Source organism: Rhodnius prolixus, unplaced genomic scaffold, assembly GCF_049639745.1.
Source record: "Rhodnius prolixus isolate KJV_2025 unplaced genomic scaffold, Rpr scaffold_4, whole genome shotgun sequence".
NCBI classification, from domain to species: Eukaryota; Metazoa; Arthropoda; class Insecta; order Hemiptera; family Reduviidae; genus Rhodnius; species Rhodnius prolixus.
This window is the reverse complement of record NW_027411614.1, coordinates 27082818-27101633: the sequence shown is the minus strand read 5'-3', so window position 1 is coordinate 27101633 and position 18816 is coordinate 27082818. Positions and strand designations below refer to the sequence as shown.

At 32.9% G+C, this 18816-nt stretch overlaps 1 protein-coding gene across 1 annotated transcript in view; it reads left to right on the top strand.

Annotated features, from left to right (window-relative positions):
• The first annotated feature begins 1386 nt into the window (after positions 1-1386).
• Positions 1387-18816, top strand: part of LOC141455639 (uncharacterized) — a 56855-nt gene continuing 39425 nt past the window's right edge. Inside the window, exon 1 of the mRNA XM_074130858.1 lies at positions 1387-2615. Coding sequence (XP_073986959.1) covers positions 2492-2615 — 124 coding nt within the window. The 5' untranslated portion in view covers positions 1387-2491. The remainder of the gene's footprint in view (positions 2616-18816) is intronic.

Here is an 18816-nt window from a genome sequence, read left to right as displayed (position 1 = left end):
TGGGACAATAATAACTTACTTTGATTTAAATTACCTTATAACTTCTCAAAATTCAGCTGAATCCTTGATTTTTTTTTACCTAAATATTTGTTTTGATGGATGTCATTTGTATCCGTGAAACTGGTTTTTAGAACAAGTGACCTGACAAGGGAGAGCACATTTCTTCATATTTTCAAATTGATCACATATTTTCTAGTTACAGTAATTATCTATACATGAGTGGGTGAGTAAGAAAGAAAGTTGTGGGTATATGAAAACATAGCTCAAAAACGAGTTAACTCCGAGAAACTGAGACTGCATTTCGTTTGAGGACTGATATGGGATCTGAGTCTAACTTTGTGAAACTCCATCAATTCGAAGTGCCACTTTATAGAACTTTTTAAAGAAGATTTGTTTTATCATTCACATTGATCACTGAGATATGTAACGTTTATTAGCAATATTTTCCAAGAAAACCCTTTTGAAGCCACTTCTAGGAAAGGCGATGGGTGAATTTCTTCCAAAGCGCTGTTTTAGGGTAACGTATTTATTAGTAATGTCTATTTTTTCACGCGGGCTTCACGTCCAGCTACTGATTAGGTGCCGTTTACGGAGGCGACTAGCAAACATACTTGACTATAAATTCCTACTTACCATTAAATAAAATACAAGGCCTAGACCAGGAATCGAATACAATACTACCACAAATATTAGCTTTGCGGGTCTCTCCTCTAAACGCTCGGTTACCATTTTGCCTTACTTCAGTTTCTACGATTGTATAAATTAAGAACATAATAGCCATCTGCATCCTTCAAATTTTGTTAATGAACGGTGGAGTGGGTGACATTAATGAAGGCTTATTGCTTTTATGCTGCTCTCTGAACGAAGTAATTCCAAAGATGCCAAGTTTAATGCAGAAGGAAATTAATTTTGGTAGCCTGAGATGAGTTTGTCTAATTTTTTAATGGGGAAACCCTGAGAGATTTTTTTTGGGAGAATGTACTTGAAAAGATCCAGGATCATGCCGTTGGCGTGACAAAACATAAAAGCAAAATAAAAAAGTAAATAAATAGTGAACTAACAAGTTTATATACATGCCAGTGAATACAAAATTTATATTAAAAATTAACTCACATTAAAATCATTCTAAACCTACTCGCGTTCACAATAAAAGAGTATGTAAATAAAATTAATTTTATAAAGATTCAGAGTGGAGAGAAAAGTCTTGGAGATTAGAGAGAGTGAGGCACTCACATGGTATGAACATGTAAGGAGGATGGGTTCAGAGAGATTGCCTAAGGTGGTGATGGACAGCGAGGTGGATGGCCGGTGGAAGAGAGGAAGACCCAAAAGTGGGTGGAGGGACCAGGGGAAGGAGATGATGGCGGGATATGGTCTGACAGAGGAACAGGCAGAGGATCGTGTCGCTTGAAAGGAGGCATTTACTCGCGATGGCTGAAGGGAACCACGAGTTGTGGAGAACTCTTGGGGAAAAAAATAATAATAAAGATTAAGTTATCGTAGTAGTGATTGAAGTAGTTACTTATAGAACACGGAACAGATTTCTCAATATAGAATGCTATTGGGTCAAACCTTTTGATATTAGGAACTCCAACCATCCCATCCCGTTCATTTACAACTCACTCAAAAATTCAATCACTAATCAGAAGTTTAAAAGAATTCCTCCACTGGGTGGCATCTCCCCACGTTTTTAACACATTAAAATGTTTTCTTGGTGAACTTAGCAGTAGTTTCATTTCATGTATCTCTAGTTGGGATTTCAGGTGAGTTGTTAGTCTAAGTGCAATCCAGGTATCTTTCTTTGTACGCTTTGTACAAAAAATCAATATTGGGATTTGGTTGAAGTAGTTGAAGAAGCTAAAGAAATGTTGCTTTTGGTTTCATTTACTGGTTTTCTATTCATGAAACCAAGCTTCTCTATCATTCTGGAATGCCAGACGCTGCTGAAGGTCTGGGTCACGTCCAGGAACGCCACCAATCAATAAGGTTTTTTCGCTTGCTTGGAATTTTCCAGCAAATGGTTCCGATAAGGCCTTTAAACTCCGTATTTACATGCGCCGATCTCTTTAACTATTACTGTAATAATTTAGGACGTTTCTAGGTGAGAGTGTCCTATTCTAAACTGACATTTCAGTGTGATGCAAGAATTTAAAAACTGCATAAAGTTAGGAAAAGTCAAATATGTTTCAATAGTTAAGAATTTGAATCTTAAGCATAGCTTAGATGTGTGTTATCTCATCGGATTTTTTTTTTTTGCTGTCTCAGTTTTGGTGTTTACTGTCCAAGAGGAAAATTGATGATGCACCAGCGAGGCAGAAAGTGAACGTATCAGTGAAGTAGTTTAAAGAGGTGGAGGAAATACATTAAGATACTTTAGCTTGTACAGGTAAGAGGGGATTGATGGTAACCGGTACGAGAGAGTAACCGTCAACTTCACCTGCTTGCCGTACTATCAGTAACACGTAGTAATTCTTTCGGTGTAGTAGCCGAGATGAGTTCTGAAAGACGTTATCTTGATCCGTGGGATATAGAAAATTATTTGTACCTTAGAGCTGGACCAATTAGAAGAAGATCTGTTTGTTTTGACCATGTTCTCCAATATGGATCTTATCAAAGTGAGTCTTTTGATTTTTTTAATTTTCATTTTGACAGTGATAAAAGGTTTATTAGCAATTTATTAACAATGCATTATGCTTGCATCTGGTAACCTTATTTGATAATTTTTAAAACCAATTTATTATTTCTTTTTCAAACGATTTTTTAAGAAACTCATTTAATTTTTATTATTTTTGTTTACTTAACGTACAAGTTTTTTTCTTTGTTATCAAAGAATGTTAAGCCATGTGCAAGTGCGATGAGGTATTAAAAGAAAAAAAATAAAAGATTATTTCAATGGCGAGAAATTGTCACAAGTATAACCGCTGGTTGTTCAGCAAAAATAATTAACAAACAACTAGTGAAGATGGTGTAAGTATTTAACCACTGTCACTCACTAGATTCACTCGAAAATGAATCCATTTTGATTTAAGACATCTAGGTGGATTGAAGGAAGAGTTCAGGAAGAGACAGACTAAGTTTACGATGCATAGATAAAGTTTTGTGGAATTCCTTTTAGCGGATTGTGGTTATTCGAATTAGAAGGGAAGCAATAAATATTGAGGTCATTCTGTAAACAGTACGGCGGAAGCATTGTCGGACGTGTTGAGGCTTCTGATAGGAACGTTTGGAATCTTAAGAGATGGAGTGTTTGGAATAACGTTCAAGTTAGCTTGCATAATGAAGTACGCGAATCATTCTTTCTCTAGCTATTGGCCGATAGGGTTTGTGCTGCCCAGATATCGAACATTCATTTCTTACCGCATGTCTGTGTGAGATTTCATGTTAATCTAATATCGATGTTCAGCCCAAGATAATGCTCGATGTAGAAGACTAACAAAGAAGTTAGTTTTAATATAGAGGAAAGAGTGTTACTATTCATTTTTCCATACCAGTAACCTTATACACTTGGCAGTCTTAGGAGCAATAGGGGGTATTTGCTATTCTGACAGCAAAATACTAACGCGTTTCTTAGAAGTTATAAAGGCGATTCATACTTGAAAGTAACAGTTCTCTTTAGTTATGATTGAAGAATGAGGTAGAACGAAAGGGGAAATCGTCGTTAAGCTTCCCGAGTACCCTAGGCACCTAATCCGCCTACTCTAAAGAGGAAGGAACGGTTGGTATTTACAATAAGATGGCATCACTAATTTATTTTTATAAATTTTAAATGGAATAGGCAAACAGAATAGGTAGCAGGTTTGGTATTGTATGTTGAGTATACGAAAGGTTTGTTCAGATGCTTTGGAAGGTAAGGATTGTGGTGTAGGAAAGTATATCAACTTTCCATTGTATAGGTAGGTATTATTTTCAGGTCGTAGGTAATTTGCTCGTCTTCTGTAAATGTATTAGGAAATTTGGCAAGTTAGCCTTGCTTAAGTTTTAGGTATAGATTCCAAACGGTTCTAGTCTCCGTGAATTGCTCAAGTTAGCAGACTAGTTGAGAAGTAGAAAAAGCACTGTTGAGGGAATTCAAAAAGTAGGATTCGCACTTGTACTGCATGCTTCCTAGATGATGAGTGTTTTATGTAGTAAAGATAGATTTATATTAGGGATGTCGTATATGTAGCTTTGGAATTAGATAAGTGGATATTTATTTATTTATTTTGCAACCAGGGCCTTGCTCCATACAAAGGATACAACAATACAAAAGTATACAATAATAATAGCTTTACAATAGTATAATCAAATATGAAATTTGAAACTGTTATTAGATTGGTAAATATTACAAAAAGAAATAGATTACAAAAGAAATGATTTTAGTTTAAAACAAAATAATGTGTAGAAATAGAGACTATGGGTGGAATTTTGGAGAGCGGGTGAAAAGACAGAGTCAAAACTTGTGATAGCTAAAAGAGCAAATATTGGTATGAATTTATTACGGAACATGTTATAGACTGGACAAATACAATAAAAGTGGTAAAGTCTTTCTTCAATATTTCTACAAAATGGGTATAAATTTAGTGGATACAAATAATGGGTATTACCAGCCTTACCAGAAAATTTAAAAATATGTTTGCCTGAGCGTCTAACTGGAAACATAAAACGAGATAAGTGGATATATACTTGGAAATAATGAATGAGAAAACCTCTTTTTCCCTAATTTTTCTCTATTCCAAATGACTTTCAAATCACTGCTAATCCTCCAAGGGGAATGGGGCTGTTTTTCAATATGCACGGGATAACGATCTAGACTTGAAGCTAAAAGTTTTTTTTTGTCATAGAATCCAAACATAACCCATTTTTTAATTTTATAATAAATAAATCATATATATATATTTCCCCGCATATTCTCAGTATGTATATAATTATCACTGTTCTCTACATAAGATCTCTCTTTAACAGTCAGTTGAAGAGAACAGTGGTCAAAACCTTTTTCAAATTCTTTTATTTTTTAGCAAATATCATTGTCAAAAAGAGTGAATGAATTGCAGTTCCAATAAAAACGTGTTTTAAATTTATTTGTTTTTTTTTTTAAGCAAAATAAATTCAATGTGTTTTCTACCATTATAGCATCATTATTACTGCAGTCAGAAACAATTTAGTAATCTCTTTTGCGTTGCCGTGTGAAAGATTATAATTTAGTTGCTTTGTGTGAAAAAAATAGGATATCTAATAATATACACATCGCTTGCAAAATAACAATGCACATATCATCTTGATATGGATGGTTGCAACATTTGTGGAAATTATTTATGATTTCTTTCTTGTTTTTTTTTTTTTTTTAAAGTGTTGGATCTGTGATATTGTATAGAAAACTAATTTCTATTTTGCTAATTGTTAATTCACGCGAATTAAATGCACAATATGTAGCATCAGATAAACGCAACATGTCCTAATTTTCCGTTTACTTGTTGCTCTTAACTCTAAATTTAAACTATTTCTTAAGTTCAAATTGGTACTCAAGATTAATGTCCAAGCAAATTCTAATTTTTGTAATATTCTATCTGCTCTCAAAATTATTTTAAAATATTTATAACTTATGAGTGTACAACAGTGGTGCGGTAAATGGGACATTTAGAAATTTTTTATAATTTTTATAATTCTTACATTAAAAAACTGTCCATCCTATGGTAGAATTCGACTCTGTAGATTCTTTAAGCAAAATAAGGAAAATTAGGTTTGAAATTAGTCTGGAGTCACTCATTCAATCTAAAATTCAGATTTGAAAACACTGGCTCACAGATTTCCTCAGTGCACTACCAGTTTCCAAAATCAATGTTTTGTGGTCTCTCCACACATTCATAAATCGTAAAACACATCTTTTTCGTGTCTTATCTTTAGTAATATCGGAATATTTATGGTGCACTAGCTATAATATTCCTCTTATAACCTTGTTACTTAACAGGTACAGGAGAGTATATACAGCTATTATGTTTAAAAATGTGGTTCGGTTATCTATTATGTTCCTTAGAATTTTTTTTTTTTTTTAACTAGAAAGCCTGATCCAAGCTTGTGCTCTATTTTCGCTATGCCTGTTATTATTATTATTTTTTTTGTGTAGATGTTTAGTAACATTCTTTTTAAAATTAGGCCGATACTTTGTCATCGCTTAAAAGCGATATCGAGCATATGAGCTGAGAACCTGTTAAGGGAAGTATATACCACGTTGTGTTTTGACTTAATTTCCAAGATCCAGGTCGTTCCCGTTTATTCCCAGCAGCAAAGGATAACTAATCCAAAACAATGATTTTTGTTATCTAAATACCATTACCAGTCCCAATTCCTAGCACCATCTAGACCAGAGACAAAACATATAATGGATTCCAACGTGGAGATCCAGGTTCGAATCCAGCTGCTGGCCCTTAGATTTTCTCTTTCACTGTCCGGAGGCAAATAGTGCACTGAAAAAGCTCCGGATGCCAATAACCTCAGATGTTCACGAGCCTTAATTAAAAAAAATAATAAAAAAAAAATTCAGGGCCTCCTTAGCTGGATGGCTATCAGCAAAAGCTTACAGAGGATTTCGGAGAAAGTGCTTAGTGGAAAGCATTTTATCGTTACGTTTTCTCAATATCATTAAGTTGTTGGCTCCTCGCAGGACTGACCTCGTTATTAATAACATAGTAACCTTCTTTCCAACGAGCGTCCAAGCCCACCGCTATTTATTTCTTTGATAAGCTGGACATTTTAAGCCAACACCACATTTCCGAGCCTTTACTTTCTCAATTCAGCTACTGCTTGAACCAAGAGGTTGAATGTGGGAAGAGTGAATGGAACGCAGAGATCGAGGCTCTCTGTACATTATGTTGTGTGATGCCTGTTCGGAGTCTGGCAAGTGCACTGAGAACTGAGATGGCTCTGGAACCAGTTACTACAGAAATCGAGGTCTAAAAAAATTATAACTTACATCTATCTTAAATAAGTCAAAGCATTTCAATTAAACTAATATAAAGTTTTGCGTTATGTAACATCATTACTTTAAACGAATATACTCAAGTCAGCAGCCTCTTTTAACTAGAAATAATTATAATACTCATTTGGAATTTCAGCAAAAAATTAATTGTATCATCAAATACAATGATTTATACAAAGTAAACTCACAATAAACTTGAAAAAGTAAACTCAACAATTCGATAAGAATTAGGCTAAAAAGACGTTTTGTTAGTCGTTTCCATATCTGAAAAAGTAGGCATTACTTTTATTAAATAACTATCGGACAGTTTCGCAATCAGATAACCGGTATCAATAATCAGCTTAATTGATAAAACAAGAAAAAAAATTCAGGAAAATGTATTGGTAGAATAAAAAATGGGTATTTTACACGGACTTTTTAAAAATAAAAAGTTAAGAAACTTATGTAATAAAAAATGATAATTTACTTTTATAAAAAGAAAAAAAAAAAGTATGGTTACATACACATGCTCTTTATATGTTGTCAAAGCAATCAATAATTACATAATAATTAATCAATATTCGCAATTTATGTATCACTACATATTTCTTTAAGACTGTTATTGGGGGTTTAGGAGAGTTTAAGAGATGCTCAAATTTAGCCAGGGCTATCTGTTGAGAAAATTATTCATTTTAATAGGAAGGTAATCAATATCACGGTTTTATGTTAGAAAGAAGTTTATCATTTTTTTTTTATTCTAAAGATATGCTTTGTTTACTGCATGATTTTCTTACTCTACAGATTACAAGATTCTATCCCTTCTTAATCAGTCATTTATACATTTTAAAAATCTCCTCAAGATGATATACCTACTTCGGGACTTTCTTTCCTAGAACCCCGATTAAACCATACTTGTTAAACCATGTTTGTTAAAATTGAATTTTATCATTAAGTAGTCAATATCATGGTTTTAGGGAAGAAAGACTCTTTGAAGTTAATTTATTACAGGAATCGGGTATGTTTGTGAAGAGGGCGTCTAAATTATTTAAGTGAATACTCTGTTTTTCTTCAAATTTAGTATGCCTATCCTTCCCTCGTTGATTTCTGTTTTAGGCTGCTAGATTTTAGTAATATTATATGGGAAGTGTGTAATAATCGTGTAGATATGAGCATGAGCAAACAACAATTTATCAATCAGATATAAACTTAAGTCTGGAGTTGCAAAGGTGGAGTACTGCAAATTAGAAGCCCAGTAGAAGCTGCGTTTTAATGGCTAGCCATATATCGTATGTGAGTATATCCACTTGCCGCTCTGTTCCTGCGAAGGAAAACGAGTACCTCATGTTCATTCAAGTTTAAATGTACAGTCAACAATGCTCTTGAAGAAAAGCAATTATTTCTTCATCATTTGAACGATGTACAAAGTGAAAAACATAAAGACACATTCTTGACAGCCCTCATTGTACGGCGTCACCCATCACACCATCATCAAAGAGAGATTGATGGCCAAGGTACTTCAAGAAACAGTTTTCTATTTCGAAATTTCGGCACCTGCAGTACATATCTCGTAAAAAAGGATCTGTATTAGCAACAGATTACAGTGACGGCATAGTTAAAATGCAAATTTTTCTTCAAATACCATCAAGTCCGGGTCAGCTTACTCTTGCTATTGAACCTGCTTAATGCAGGAAAATACCCTTGAAAAAAATTTGAGACTTTCAGAAATTCCATACGTTCTTGCAGAAAAAAAAAAAAAAAAATTATGAACACCTACAAACTGTACTATAAACTAAAGATCGTGGCAATTTGGTGAAAATATGAGTTCGCCCTGGAAGAAATTACGTTGAAGTCGTTTATTTAATGTACAAGAAGATTAAGAAAGAAGACAATCAAATAGAATCGTGTGGCGTGATTAAGAAAGTAGTTGGCTAGAAAAATTTCTAATTTCTGGAGAAATAAATTAATAAGGAACTGACTTCCCTTTCACTGTTTAAAAATGGTGAATTGGGCTACATCAAACATTCGTTTCTGTGAGTTAATTTTTAGAATGAAGTAAATTACCACTATCTTTATTCTATTTTCAAGTCGGTGAAACTTCTTTTTTCTTTTAGGAAAGTTATATAAATAAATTTAAGCTGCATTTAACTTATTGTGTGAATGATGCTTCAAATAAAATGTTCCCGTGTTTTATCTGATAGATGCTTTCTTCTTAAACAATTCTTTCTCATAGTTTCTGCATTTATGAAAGGGCCTCATAATGCGCCCTTTCTAAATCTTTAAAAGCCAAGTGCTAGCCTTTATTTCTTTCCCTACATTATTCTATTAATTGTGTCTTTATAAAAACATTATCCATACAGGATCTCCTGAAGTATGACTGCTCCATTCTACTGAGGTTACATAAAATTTCCGGTCAATTTTTTAAAATTTTCCCCACCAATTTATATAACTAAGCTTTGTAAACAAACACCATTTGTAATTTTTGCAATTATTCTTGTCGGTCTTTTTGTGGATAGAAGTAAGAAAACCGAAGCTAAGATCTTCAGGAATCGTGGTGGAGGTAATAAAAATGGTACACATTTAAGAAGTTCTAGCGGGATTGCTCTTGAAGCTGATGCTTTTCGTTGGTGACCCTTTACCACTGCCTCTTCTATGACAAATGTTTCTCTCATATTTTGCTTTTGTTTTCTCTCCTTGAATTCTTCTGTACGTTCTCTGCAAAAATTACGATAAATTCTATCCATTTTTTATCACTTAAAATTCTATCTGAATACACTCCTAAGAGTTCTCAACACTTGTCAAGCTTCACAGAACTAATCAACAATCAACCCTTTTGCAAGTCTTTTGTTGCTCTTAATTTTTCGCTTTTCTACAACTTTTAACTTAAGCACTTTTTTTTTTTTTTATTTCTACTCCATTCTAGCCTCCTCCTTCTTGCACTTACTTAAAATAGTTTTCTGCTAAAATTTATTTTAAGAAGCGTCTCAGTGCACTGTCGATCTCCGGTCAGTGTTCTCTACAACTCTAAGAGCCATTCTACTATGAACAAGACAAACGAATGGATCAAGAAAGACCCGACTAATACGTTCCAAAAATCCTGCCACAACTTTTTTTTTAGGACAGACGGAATCATCGACAGATTGAAGAGTTTACAGCTCTGATGTAAGAATTTTGTGCAATCCATTACTATCATTTTAGTATTTAATTGTATTAAATAATTGAAAAAAATCCGTAATTACAATTTTTTTTCTTTACATTTAAGACGCGTTAAAATCTAAGGTTATTGGCGCCCGGAGCTTTTTTCAGTGCACTGTCGATCTCCGTTCGTTGTCTCAGGTCTCAACTTCAAGAGCCAACAGCTGGATTCCAACGCGGAATACCGTTGGAAGTTAGCAGATGTGATTACAATTATTTTTGTGCTAAATAAAATTCTCTTAAGTGAGATAAGTACAATTTTTAAATAGCAAAATAAATTTACTAGATTTAATTTAAAAAGTACGCACTCTCCATAAGTTTGAACGATTAGGCATGTCAACTAGCCGTACAAGGAAGTGAAAAGATTATGTTTAAATGGAAAGTAAAACTCATTCTATCGGACTGCAATGTAAAGTAACTTGAAGTTGCATCGGCCTTGTTAATCAGGTGAGAGCCTCGCAACATAATATTTGATGTAAATGGAAAATACGAGAGTTGTTTTGTTTTTGAATGCCTAGGTACTTACTCCTCTCTTAGAAAACAACATTGGATCAACTGAGCAATAAATTATCCACTGGTTGCTGGAAAGTGAAATGAATTCATTTTATTTTATTTTTTTAAGTAATAAAAGTAGTCTCAGATATTAACAGTGCAGTGAGTGCAGTTATGCAATAAATTTCAGAATTATGTTACATAAAAAAAAAAATTAACAAGATAAATACAGGTAATTTAAAACTAAAACAGTTGAAAGATAATTAACACATAAATTATAAATTGTGGGAGTTCAATTCATTTGATACCTTCTCTATTCTGAAGCAGGAAGTAGTTCATTTTTTATTCTCTTGATTGTTGCAGTAAATGGTCCATAGAGAGAAAAAAAACTTAGCTAGCAACAGTGTCTCTACAGTAGTACGCAAACCTCAAAAACAAATTAACCTCAAATTTAAATCTAAACTATTCTAGATATTTAAAAACAACATCAATAAAGGTACGGGTATCTCAGAAAGGAGTAATGGTGGCTGATACCTTAGTTGTGACCTAACAAGAATAATTAAGCTTGTTTCGCGGGATCCCAATCCTTATATTAGTATAATAAGTATTATTATGTTGGTGAAAGAATTATGATTAGTAATTATTTCTCCTTCAGACGAAAATGGACTTGCCATTCCTTCAGGAAATCTCTGCAGGTATCTCTGCCTAACAATATGAACAATATCTACACTTACACCACAGAAACTCACATAATTCACATAAAGCCTGCAATAAAAGTTGATATGTGCAACTGTCATACTCGAGCTCATTACCATGTGACACTTAAAATAAAGTTTAAGAAAGTAAGCACATTAGCGAGTCAGATTAGATCTTTTTTAAATTGAAATGGCTAATAGCCACTTCCATTACAATCTAGACACTTGAAATAAAGTTTACAAGAGGCAACTCGGAGAAACCGTCATTTAAAGTACGTTGAAGAAGTTCAAAAATTCTCTGAGCATTCTAATTGGTATACATATTTTTAAAATGTGTAAGAAAGTAAGTTTAAGGCACGAAATGTTATGAAAATTATACCAAAAATTAAATTCTGAAATACGGTCATTTATGTTTAATGTAGCAGAAAGAGATTTATTTCCTGTAAGTGAGATGACACGTGCAAAGAAAAGATGTTTCTTCTAAAATTTCACTTTCATGATTTTTTTTTGTTAAAAGATAAGTTTCTGAAAGTTTGGTGTGAAATTGTCAGCAATTGTATGAATGGCGTTAATTTATGCGATAAATTATCCATTGAGAATGTCCCAGAATTTAATAGTTTTGACGTGAAAGCTCGATGTCCAAATTAGGTGTCGTAAGTTATAATTTTGAAGGGGCTGATAAAGTTTTTAAAAAATATAACTTAATTAGAAAGAAATTTATACACTTTAGTGGATTACAACAATTAACATTTAAGCAACTAGGGAGTAACAAATAGTACAAAGGGGTTAGTAACGTCTCTAAGTATATCGTAATAGTAGTGCTCTTTGATGATGATTTCCAGGGGATATAACAGTATAATATATTGTCACTGCAGGTGCTTACTAGTTAGTAGAGCATCTATAACTATAAACAGAAATGGCTATGCCAAATTCATAAATTCTTACCATAAATTTCTCATATTAAATAAAATCTAAGACGAAGATCGATGATTGAAACCAATGGTCACAATACATCTCAGCTTGCGATATTTGTAAAGGCTAAAGCGTTCTTTTTACTGATAAGTTTTACTTAATTTCTACCATTTCAGAGGATGATAAAAGTTTGCGTTATCAAGTTCGAAAACCAAAGAGCTGTTATGTGCAAATATTACAACAAGAAAATTTGAAATCGAGAGATAGTTACTGGAGAAGTATCCAATAATACAATAAATTATTGAAGAGAGTTATGAAACCATTAAAGAAAAATAAAATGAATAAATAATACTTTCCCAAAGAATTATAGCTTTAAATAATTATTGTTAAATGTTTTCAGTAATAATTAAATAAATAAAAAACAAAATGAAATGAAGAGAGTGAGACCAACTGGGAGAAGTCCAGTTGATGAGGTGTAGTATTTGTGCTTCCGTGTTAACATCTTATTTACTCTCTCCAAATGTACATTTATTCATTTATATAACAGATAAAATTATCTCTGTGGAAGTGTATGTAAATATATGTGTTGGTGAGAGTTGAATATGACCATTATGACATAAAATCTTCAAAGATAGACTAAATCGGGAAACTTTCATTCGATTTTTACTTGAATCGAGAAAAACGGAATCTGTTTCTGAGCGGTCTGTTGCAGCAGCTAAAAGAAATAGAGGCTAAAAGAAATGTGTAAATTTTAAAGTGAACAATTAAAGGCCAAAACATATACATAAAGTAAAGAGTGCTCTGCATTCTCTCGGAGGAAAATGAACTAAACTGGCCGCTTCAAGTTAGATAATTTAAACATCAATTTCACGTAATTTATATTATAAAAAAAAAATACTCTTCTCTGAACAATTTTATTCACCGATCTTCAATTATAATTAATACGCTATAATAAAGTCATAGTTTCATTGTCTAATCTTTTTTTACTCATTCTTAAAAACAACTCTCGGATCGCCCTGTTTGCAATTGAAATGTTCAACTAAAATATTTATAAAAGTTTAACCCTCACGTGTTGGCGTTTATTGTCATTTTGAATAAATAGTTCTTGATATACGTATCTATACTTTCGTCTTATCTGTTTATTGTAAAATTTATTTAAAACTACAAAAAACTAATTATTGAAATGGACTTTCCGTCAGAAAACCTTCTTCAAATTTGCAATTTTGATTAGTTAATATTGCAGTTTTGATTAATTATATTAATATTGTTCATATTTTAATGTTAACTGGGAAACATAGAAGTTTTGTAACCAGTTTAATCTCAGACAAAAGAGTAAATGAATATTAGCCCACTTACTTGTTGTAATTATAAAAATATCCACTCCGCCGGCGGTCTTTGTACCAGGAAGTTAGTTGCCTTTATATTTAAATGTTATTTAAAATATTTCAAATAAAAGTTGGAAAACTACATAAGAAATATAAAAGTGAAAGATTAGAGAAAGTCGTAGGAGTCATTTGTCGATAAAATCACCAAAAACTGGTAAACTGATTTATCAAAACGGCAATTCCGGCTGCTTGATTTTGTCCAAAAGTTTATTGTCAGGTTTGGTGATGGCATCTAAAGCAGTTGTTAAGCTGGAAGTTCCAGCAATATTTCGTTATTGAATATAAAAATATATAGGTATATAAATAATGTTTGTAAAAATATATTTTTGGACTAAGAGGATCTCAGAACGGTTATTACCTGTAAACATTAGAAATCGAAATTGACCGTAAAACTTCCTTTTCAAAAAGAATTTGAGACTGCAACTCTGGTTTTATTTTAACCTACTAGATAATTTCATTATTGTGATTTACGCAAATAATTCTTTCACTTACTTTCAAAAAAATGCAGTGGGGATGTTACACTTTTCATAATAAATAACTTGTGCAACTTACTCTCTGCGTCCTGTTTTAATCACCATCCATTAAGGTCAATGAAATTTTTATTACATGAAAGTCTGGCGCATTGCGATTACAGTGGTATCTGTCGTTAGATTAAGGACAGAATGGTCGAAGTGTAAATTGTTAGGAGTTAACTAAATGTTCTTTGTCAGTAGTGTTAATTTCAGGTATTGATAATTTCTAGTTTATTTTATCAGAGTAAGCGGTATCTAAGTAGTTGTTCTTTTTACTTTAAATTATATGTATCTGTTCTGTACATATTCATTATTCTGTATTTTAGTTATTTTCGAATAACTCAGCTTGTAATGGTTTTAATTTAAGAAAATTTGTCTAAAATTTTGTCTAAACTTTAATGTTCTATGTGGAATACAGGTTGATCTTCTGTCGAAAGACCAATCATGTTTTAGGTTTTTTGTCAGTGATCTTCCATTGCTTTTACTAAAGTTATTTTAAAGTTTTCAGATGGACGTACATTTTTTTTGGAGGATAACATTTTCGGCTTTGTCTTTTCTATAATTATCTCCGCTTTCCAATTAATTAACTAGCGCATTTTGTTTTATATTTCGAAGATTGCTTCACAGAGTTTGCTAACACTTTTAAAGACCGAAATGTTGGAGACAATTTACGTGTGCATATATTCGTTTGGTCCTTGAACTAGTTAATTATGTCCTAAATAGACCAGGTAGGGTTTGAGTTAAGCACTTCGCTTTAAACGTTAAGCTGAGCGCAAAAAATATAATTTTAGATATTTCTGTTTTTAACTTTTGAAGTATCTATATAATACATTTTATTTGCCTAAAGAAAGATACATGTTGTGGCAAGAAGACTGTCCTGCACATATAAAACCATTTACAAAAACATTAAGAAATATCAAATTAAAACCATTACATCCTGAATAACTTGAAAATAATTAAAATATAGAATAATGATATACTCGTATAAAAAACGGATACACATAATTTAAAGTAAAAAGAACAACTACTTAGATACAGTTTACTCTGATAAAATAAACTAGAAATTTTCAATACCTGAAATAAACACTGACAAAGAACATTTAGTTAACTCCTAATTTATTGAATACATACGTACATATACAAAGAGCAAAAGTTTTCACCTACTATTCTACTCTTAGCTGGAGTGTTTGAGTAGTGTAAAGAAAAATATTATTTACTTTTTCACTACAACTTACAAACAAAATATTTTCAAATCTGTTGGAATGAGTGAAATATTTAGACAGCCACTTTTCACGTAAATATGCTAGCGGGAGGCAGTTCAGATAAACATGTTCAAGACTATCTCCATCTAATTTACAAATTATGCAATTTCTATCTAGGTTAAACTTATATTTATTACCATTCACTTATAATGCTGGAAATTTTTTAGACGTCACGGGAATCTGGGTAACTACCCGATATTTTATTTATGTTCAATTTAAAATTAACGTAAAGACTTTTTAAGTGTAGCTCAGATACAATAGTACGATAATGCAGATTATATCTGGATTCTAAAACCTTGTTAATTTACTTTATTCTTAAATTTTTCCATAAGATTTCCAAAATTATCCTGTAATATTTCAAAACTTTGAAACTGCCAAACATTGTTTCGCTTCAATTTTTGAAGTGTGTCAATATCAGACGGGTCATTGGAGCCCGGAATTTATCAATAGACTGCCGGCTTTAATGTCCATCACCTGACAGTGAGTAGCTATAAGAATCTCCTTGCAAGAGGAAATCGAAAGGCCTTTAAGGATATTTAAAAGAAATTATTAAGAGGCAGCTATTTAGAACAGGAGAGCAAAGTATTGCCTGTTATTTTCAGGTGGCTATTCACCCAAATACCTATCGTGGTTATCATACATGACATTTTATACATTTACATTATTTACGGATTGTTGGCCTTGTATTTTATTTAATGTGCAAATAAGATAATGTGAACTGTGATTATGCGTCGCACATGATAGGTAGATGGAAATACCGCCAATACTTAGCTATCCTGAACTTGTTCATTAAAAACCATTAGTTAAAACAAAAAAATTAATTTATCAGTTTTGTCAACGAAACATTAATTAAGATAAATTGTTTTCAGATAGTCAAAACCTTCATATTTACCATATACATGTGTTGATTTTTCACATTATTCTGCTCCAATTCTCATGCTCCACCTTTCAGGTTTCAGAGGTCATACATATAAGTATACAAACACCAAATTGAAGAACGTGGAAAATAATATCTGTATCAGAAAATCTTTTACAAATTCTTATAAGATTATTAAGTTAATTGATAGTTTATCTGAAAAAAAAAACTAGTGTTAAGGTCGGTATACCCTTGTCCATGGAGGCCAAGTATCTTGGGGTTACCTTTGATATAAGGTTCACATGGAATTCTCACCTAAACATGATTTCCCACAAGGCAAAAGTTTCCTTAGGATACTGTAAAAGGCTGTGTGGGGAAAAGTTGGGGACTGAGCCCTAAGATGACACTCTGGATTTACAAGAGTGTAATAAGACCCATGGTGTCACACGGGGCGGTGGCCTGGTATGCAAAAACCTTGCAGGTGGGTGGAGTCCGGGCGCTCAGTGGTATTCAAAGGCTAGCTTGCCTGAGTGTCACTGGTGCCATGAGGACTTCCCCTACTGCGGCCTTGGAGGTTTTGTTAAATCTGCCCCCACTGCACATATACATTCAGGGCGATGAAAGGGCCGTTGTCGTTAGGCTTATGGAAGGACAAGCTCCTATTACCATCAGGCATGGAGGAGCATATCAAGAGTTATATGAGGAGCTGGAGGCCGATCCCATTTTGGGCCTGCCTTCGGATTCTATGACTCCCAAATATAACTTTGACAAGCCGTTCAAAGTCTGTATTGGAGATCGGGAGGCTTGGAGACGTGGACTTCTAGTGGTGGGAGATTCAATGTGGTACACTGATACACGTGTTGTGTCAGTGTGAGGGGCTCGTGTGACTAAGGATGTTACTTCTCGGGGAGGAAAAACCAAGGCCTGTGTGCTTTACTCAAGAGTCGCTCTCCAGCATCAAGAGTCTGATTAAAAGGACAGGTCTGGAGGGTGAGCTTTAAAGTGAGGGGAGCCACAATAGATCCAAAGGGGTCGCAGTGGCGTAGGCCTTGAGGCCGCCCTAGTCTAATCTAATCTAAGGTCGGTAATGTTTTATTGCTTTGTACTTAATGACATTTGTTAAATCGCGGTCATATATTGCTATCATTAGATGTTGTTAATTTCATTTTAATTACCTTGGCGTACCATTCTTATGGCGAAATTTTACAGTATTCATTTAAAGAAATTTGCTTTATTTTAACAAGCAAACAATAACAACACTTGCAGGTCTTTCTGTTACTGCTGTTTACACGTGAAAGTTTCATGAAAATAGAGCTTGCGAAAATATTTAGATGTTGCGGTGTGATGTACTTCTATATTAAGGTGTTCCGATAATAGAACGAGTATATGAAGGAAGAAGCTTCCTTTATGACCTCTCAACTTCTTCAAATACTCCTGAAAAAAAAAGAGTCAACCCAAAATGGTACGCTAGAGTAATTTCGGGACCAAATTCAACCGAAACACTTTGGCGATTTCAAAAAAATAACTTAAAACTATTACAAGTTGTAAGCTGAAAATGGCAGTTTAGGGCGGCGCTAAACTACAACCCTGAGCAATATCGCTTAAATGAAATTTTCAGAGAAAAATGTTCAAATAAGGAAATAAGTTGAAGTTTATAGAAAATCATTAAAACCATTTAAAATAAAACATCTGTTCAACAAAGAGATACTTTCAGTGAACTGACTTTGAAATTTTGGAATTTTAGTTACCTAATTGATTCTTATTAATAACTATTAGGTGATAAGTCCTTACGTTATACTGGAATGGCACGTTAAAGACATGCTTAGCGTCTCCCCCTTGCATTAAAGTGCTCTTATTCGAATTTTGTCAGGAAATGTCATTTAAATTGCAATAAGGAAAACGCTTTAAATGTGTTTCAACCTGACTTAATATTGAATGCAGTTTCAGTAAATTAAATTTCATTATTCATTTATAAACTCTGCTGGCGTTAATTTATCTTTAAATGCCGTCTTTTCTTTTATTGATGTTTATCATTTATTTATAACACAAACCTTTTTATTTCATGATAAATGCAATCAGGTTTTGTTTCATTTTTTGTATACATGTAATTTTTCAAGTAACTTTAAATTGAAACCTTTTTCTCCTAGCAAGAGTGAGAGTATGGCAATCGTAATTTTTGCGATATTCAATTTCCATGTCCCCCGAATCTGAAAAAGTGACCTATAAGTACGTGAATAAATAAATGAAAAGTAAAAAATTCACAGAAGCATAAATTTTATACCTATTACATTTAAATTCCTGACCACATTACATTGCGATCTTTGTGGGGTTTTCACGAAAATGAATGCTAAATCTTTGTTTAAACTTTGTGTATACATTTCATGTAGTCTGTATTATTTAAACATTTTCCAGGTTAATTTGGTCTTTCAGGTATTATTTAGATTTTAAGGCGCTATTTTAGTTGTCGTCTTATTCCATAAAAATTATTTATGAAACTTAAATGCGTGTTAAAAATTTTGAGTTGGAAAAAAAATGGCTGAATCGATAGTGCAAATTACCTGAACTTTTTTTTTTTTTTT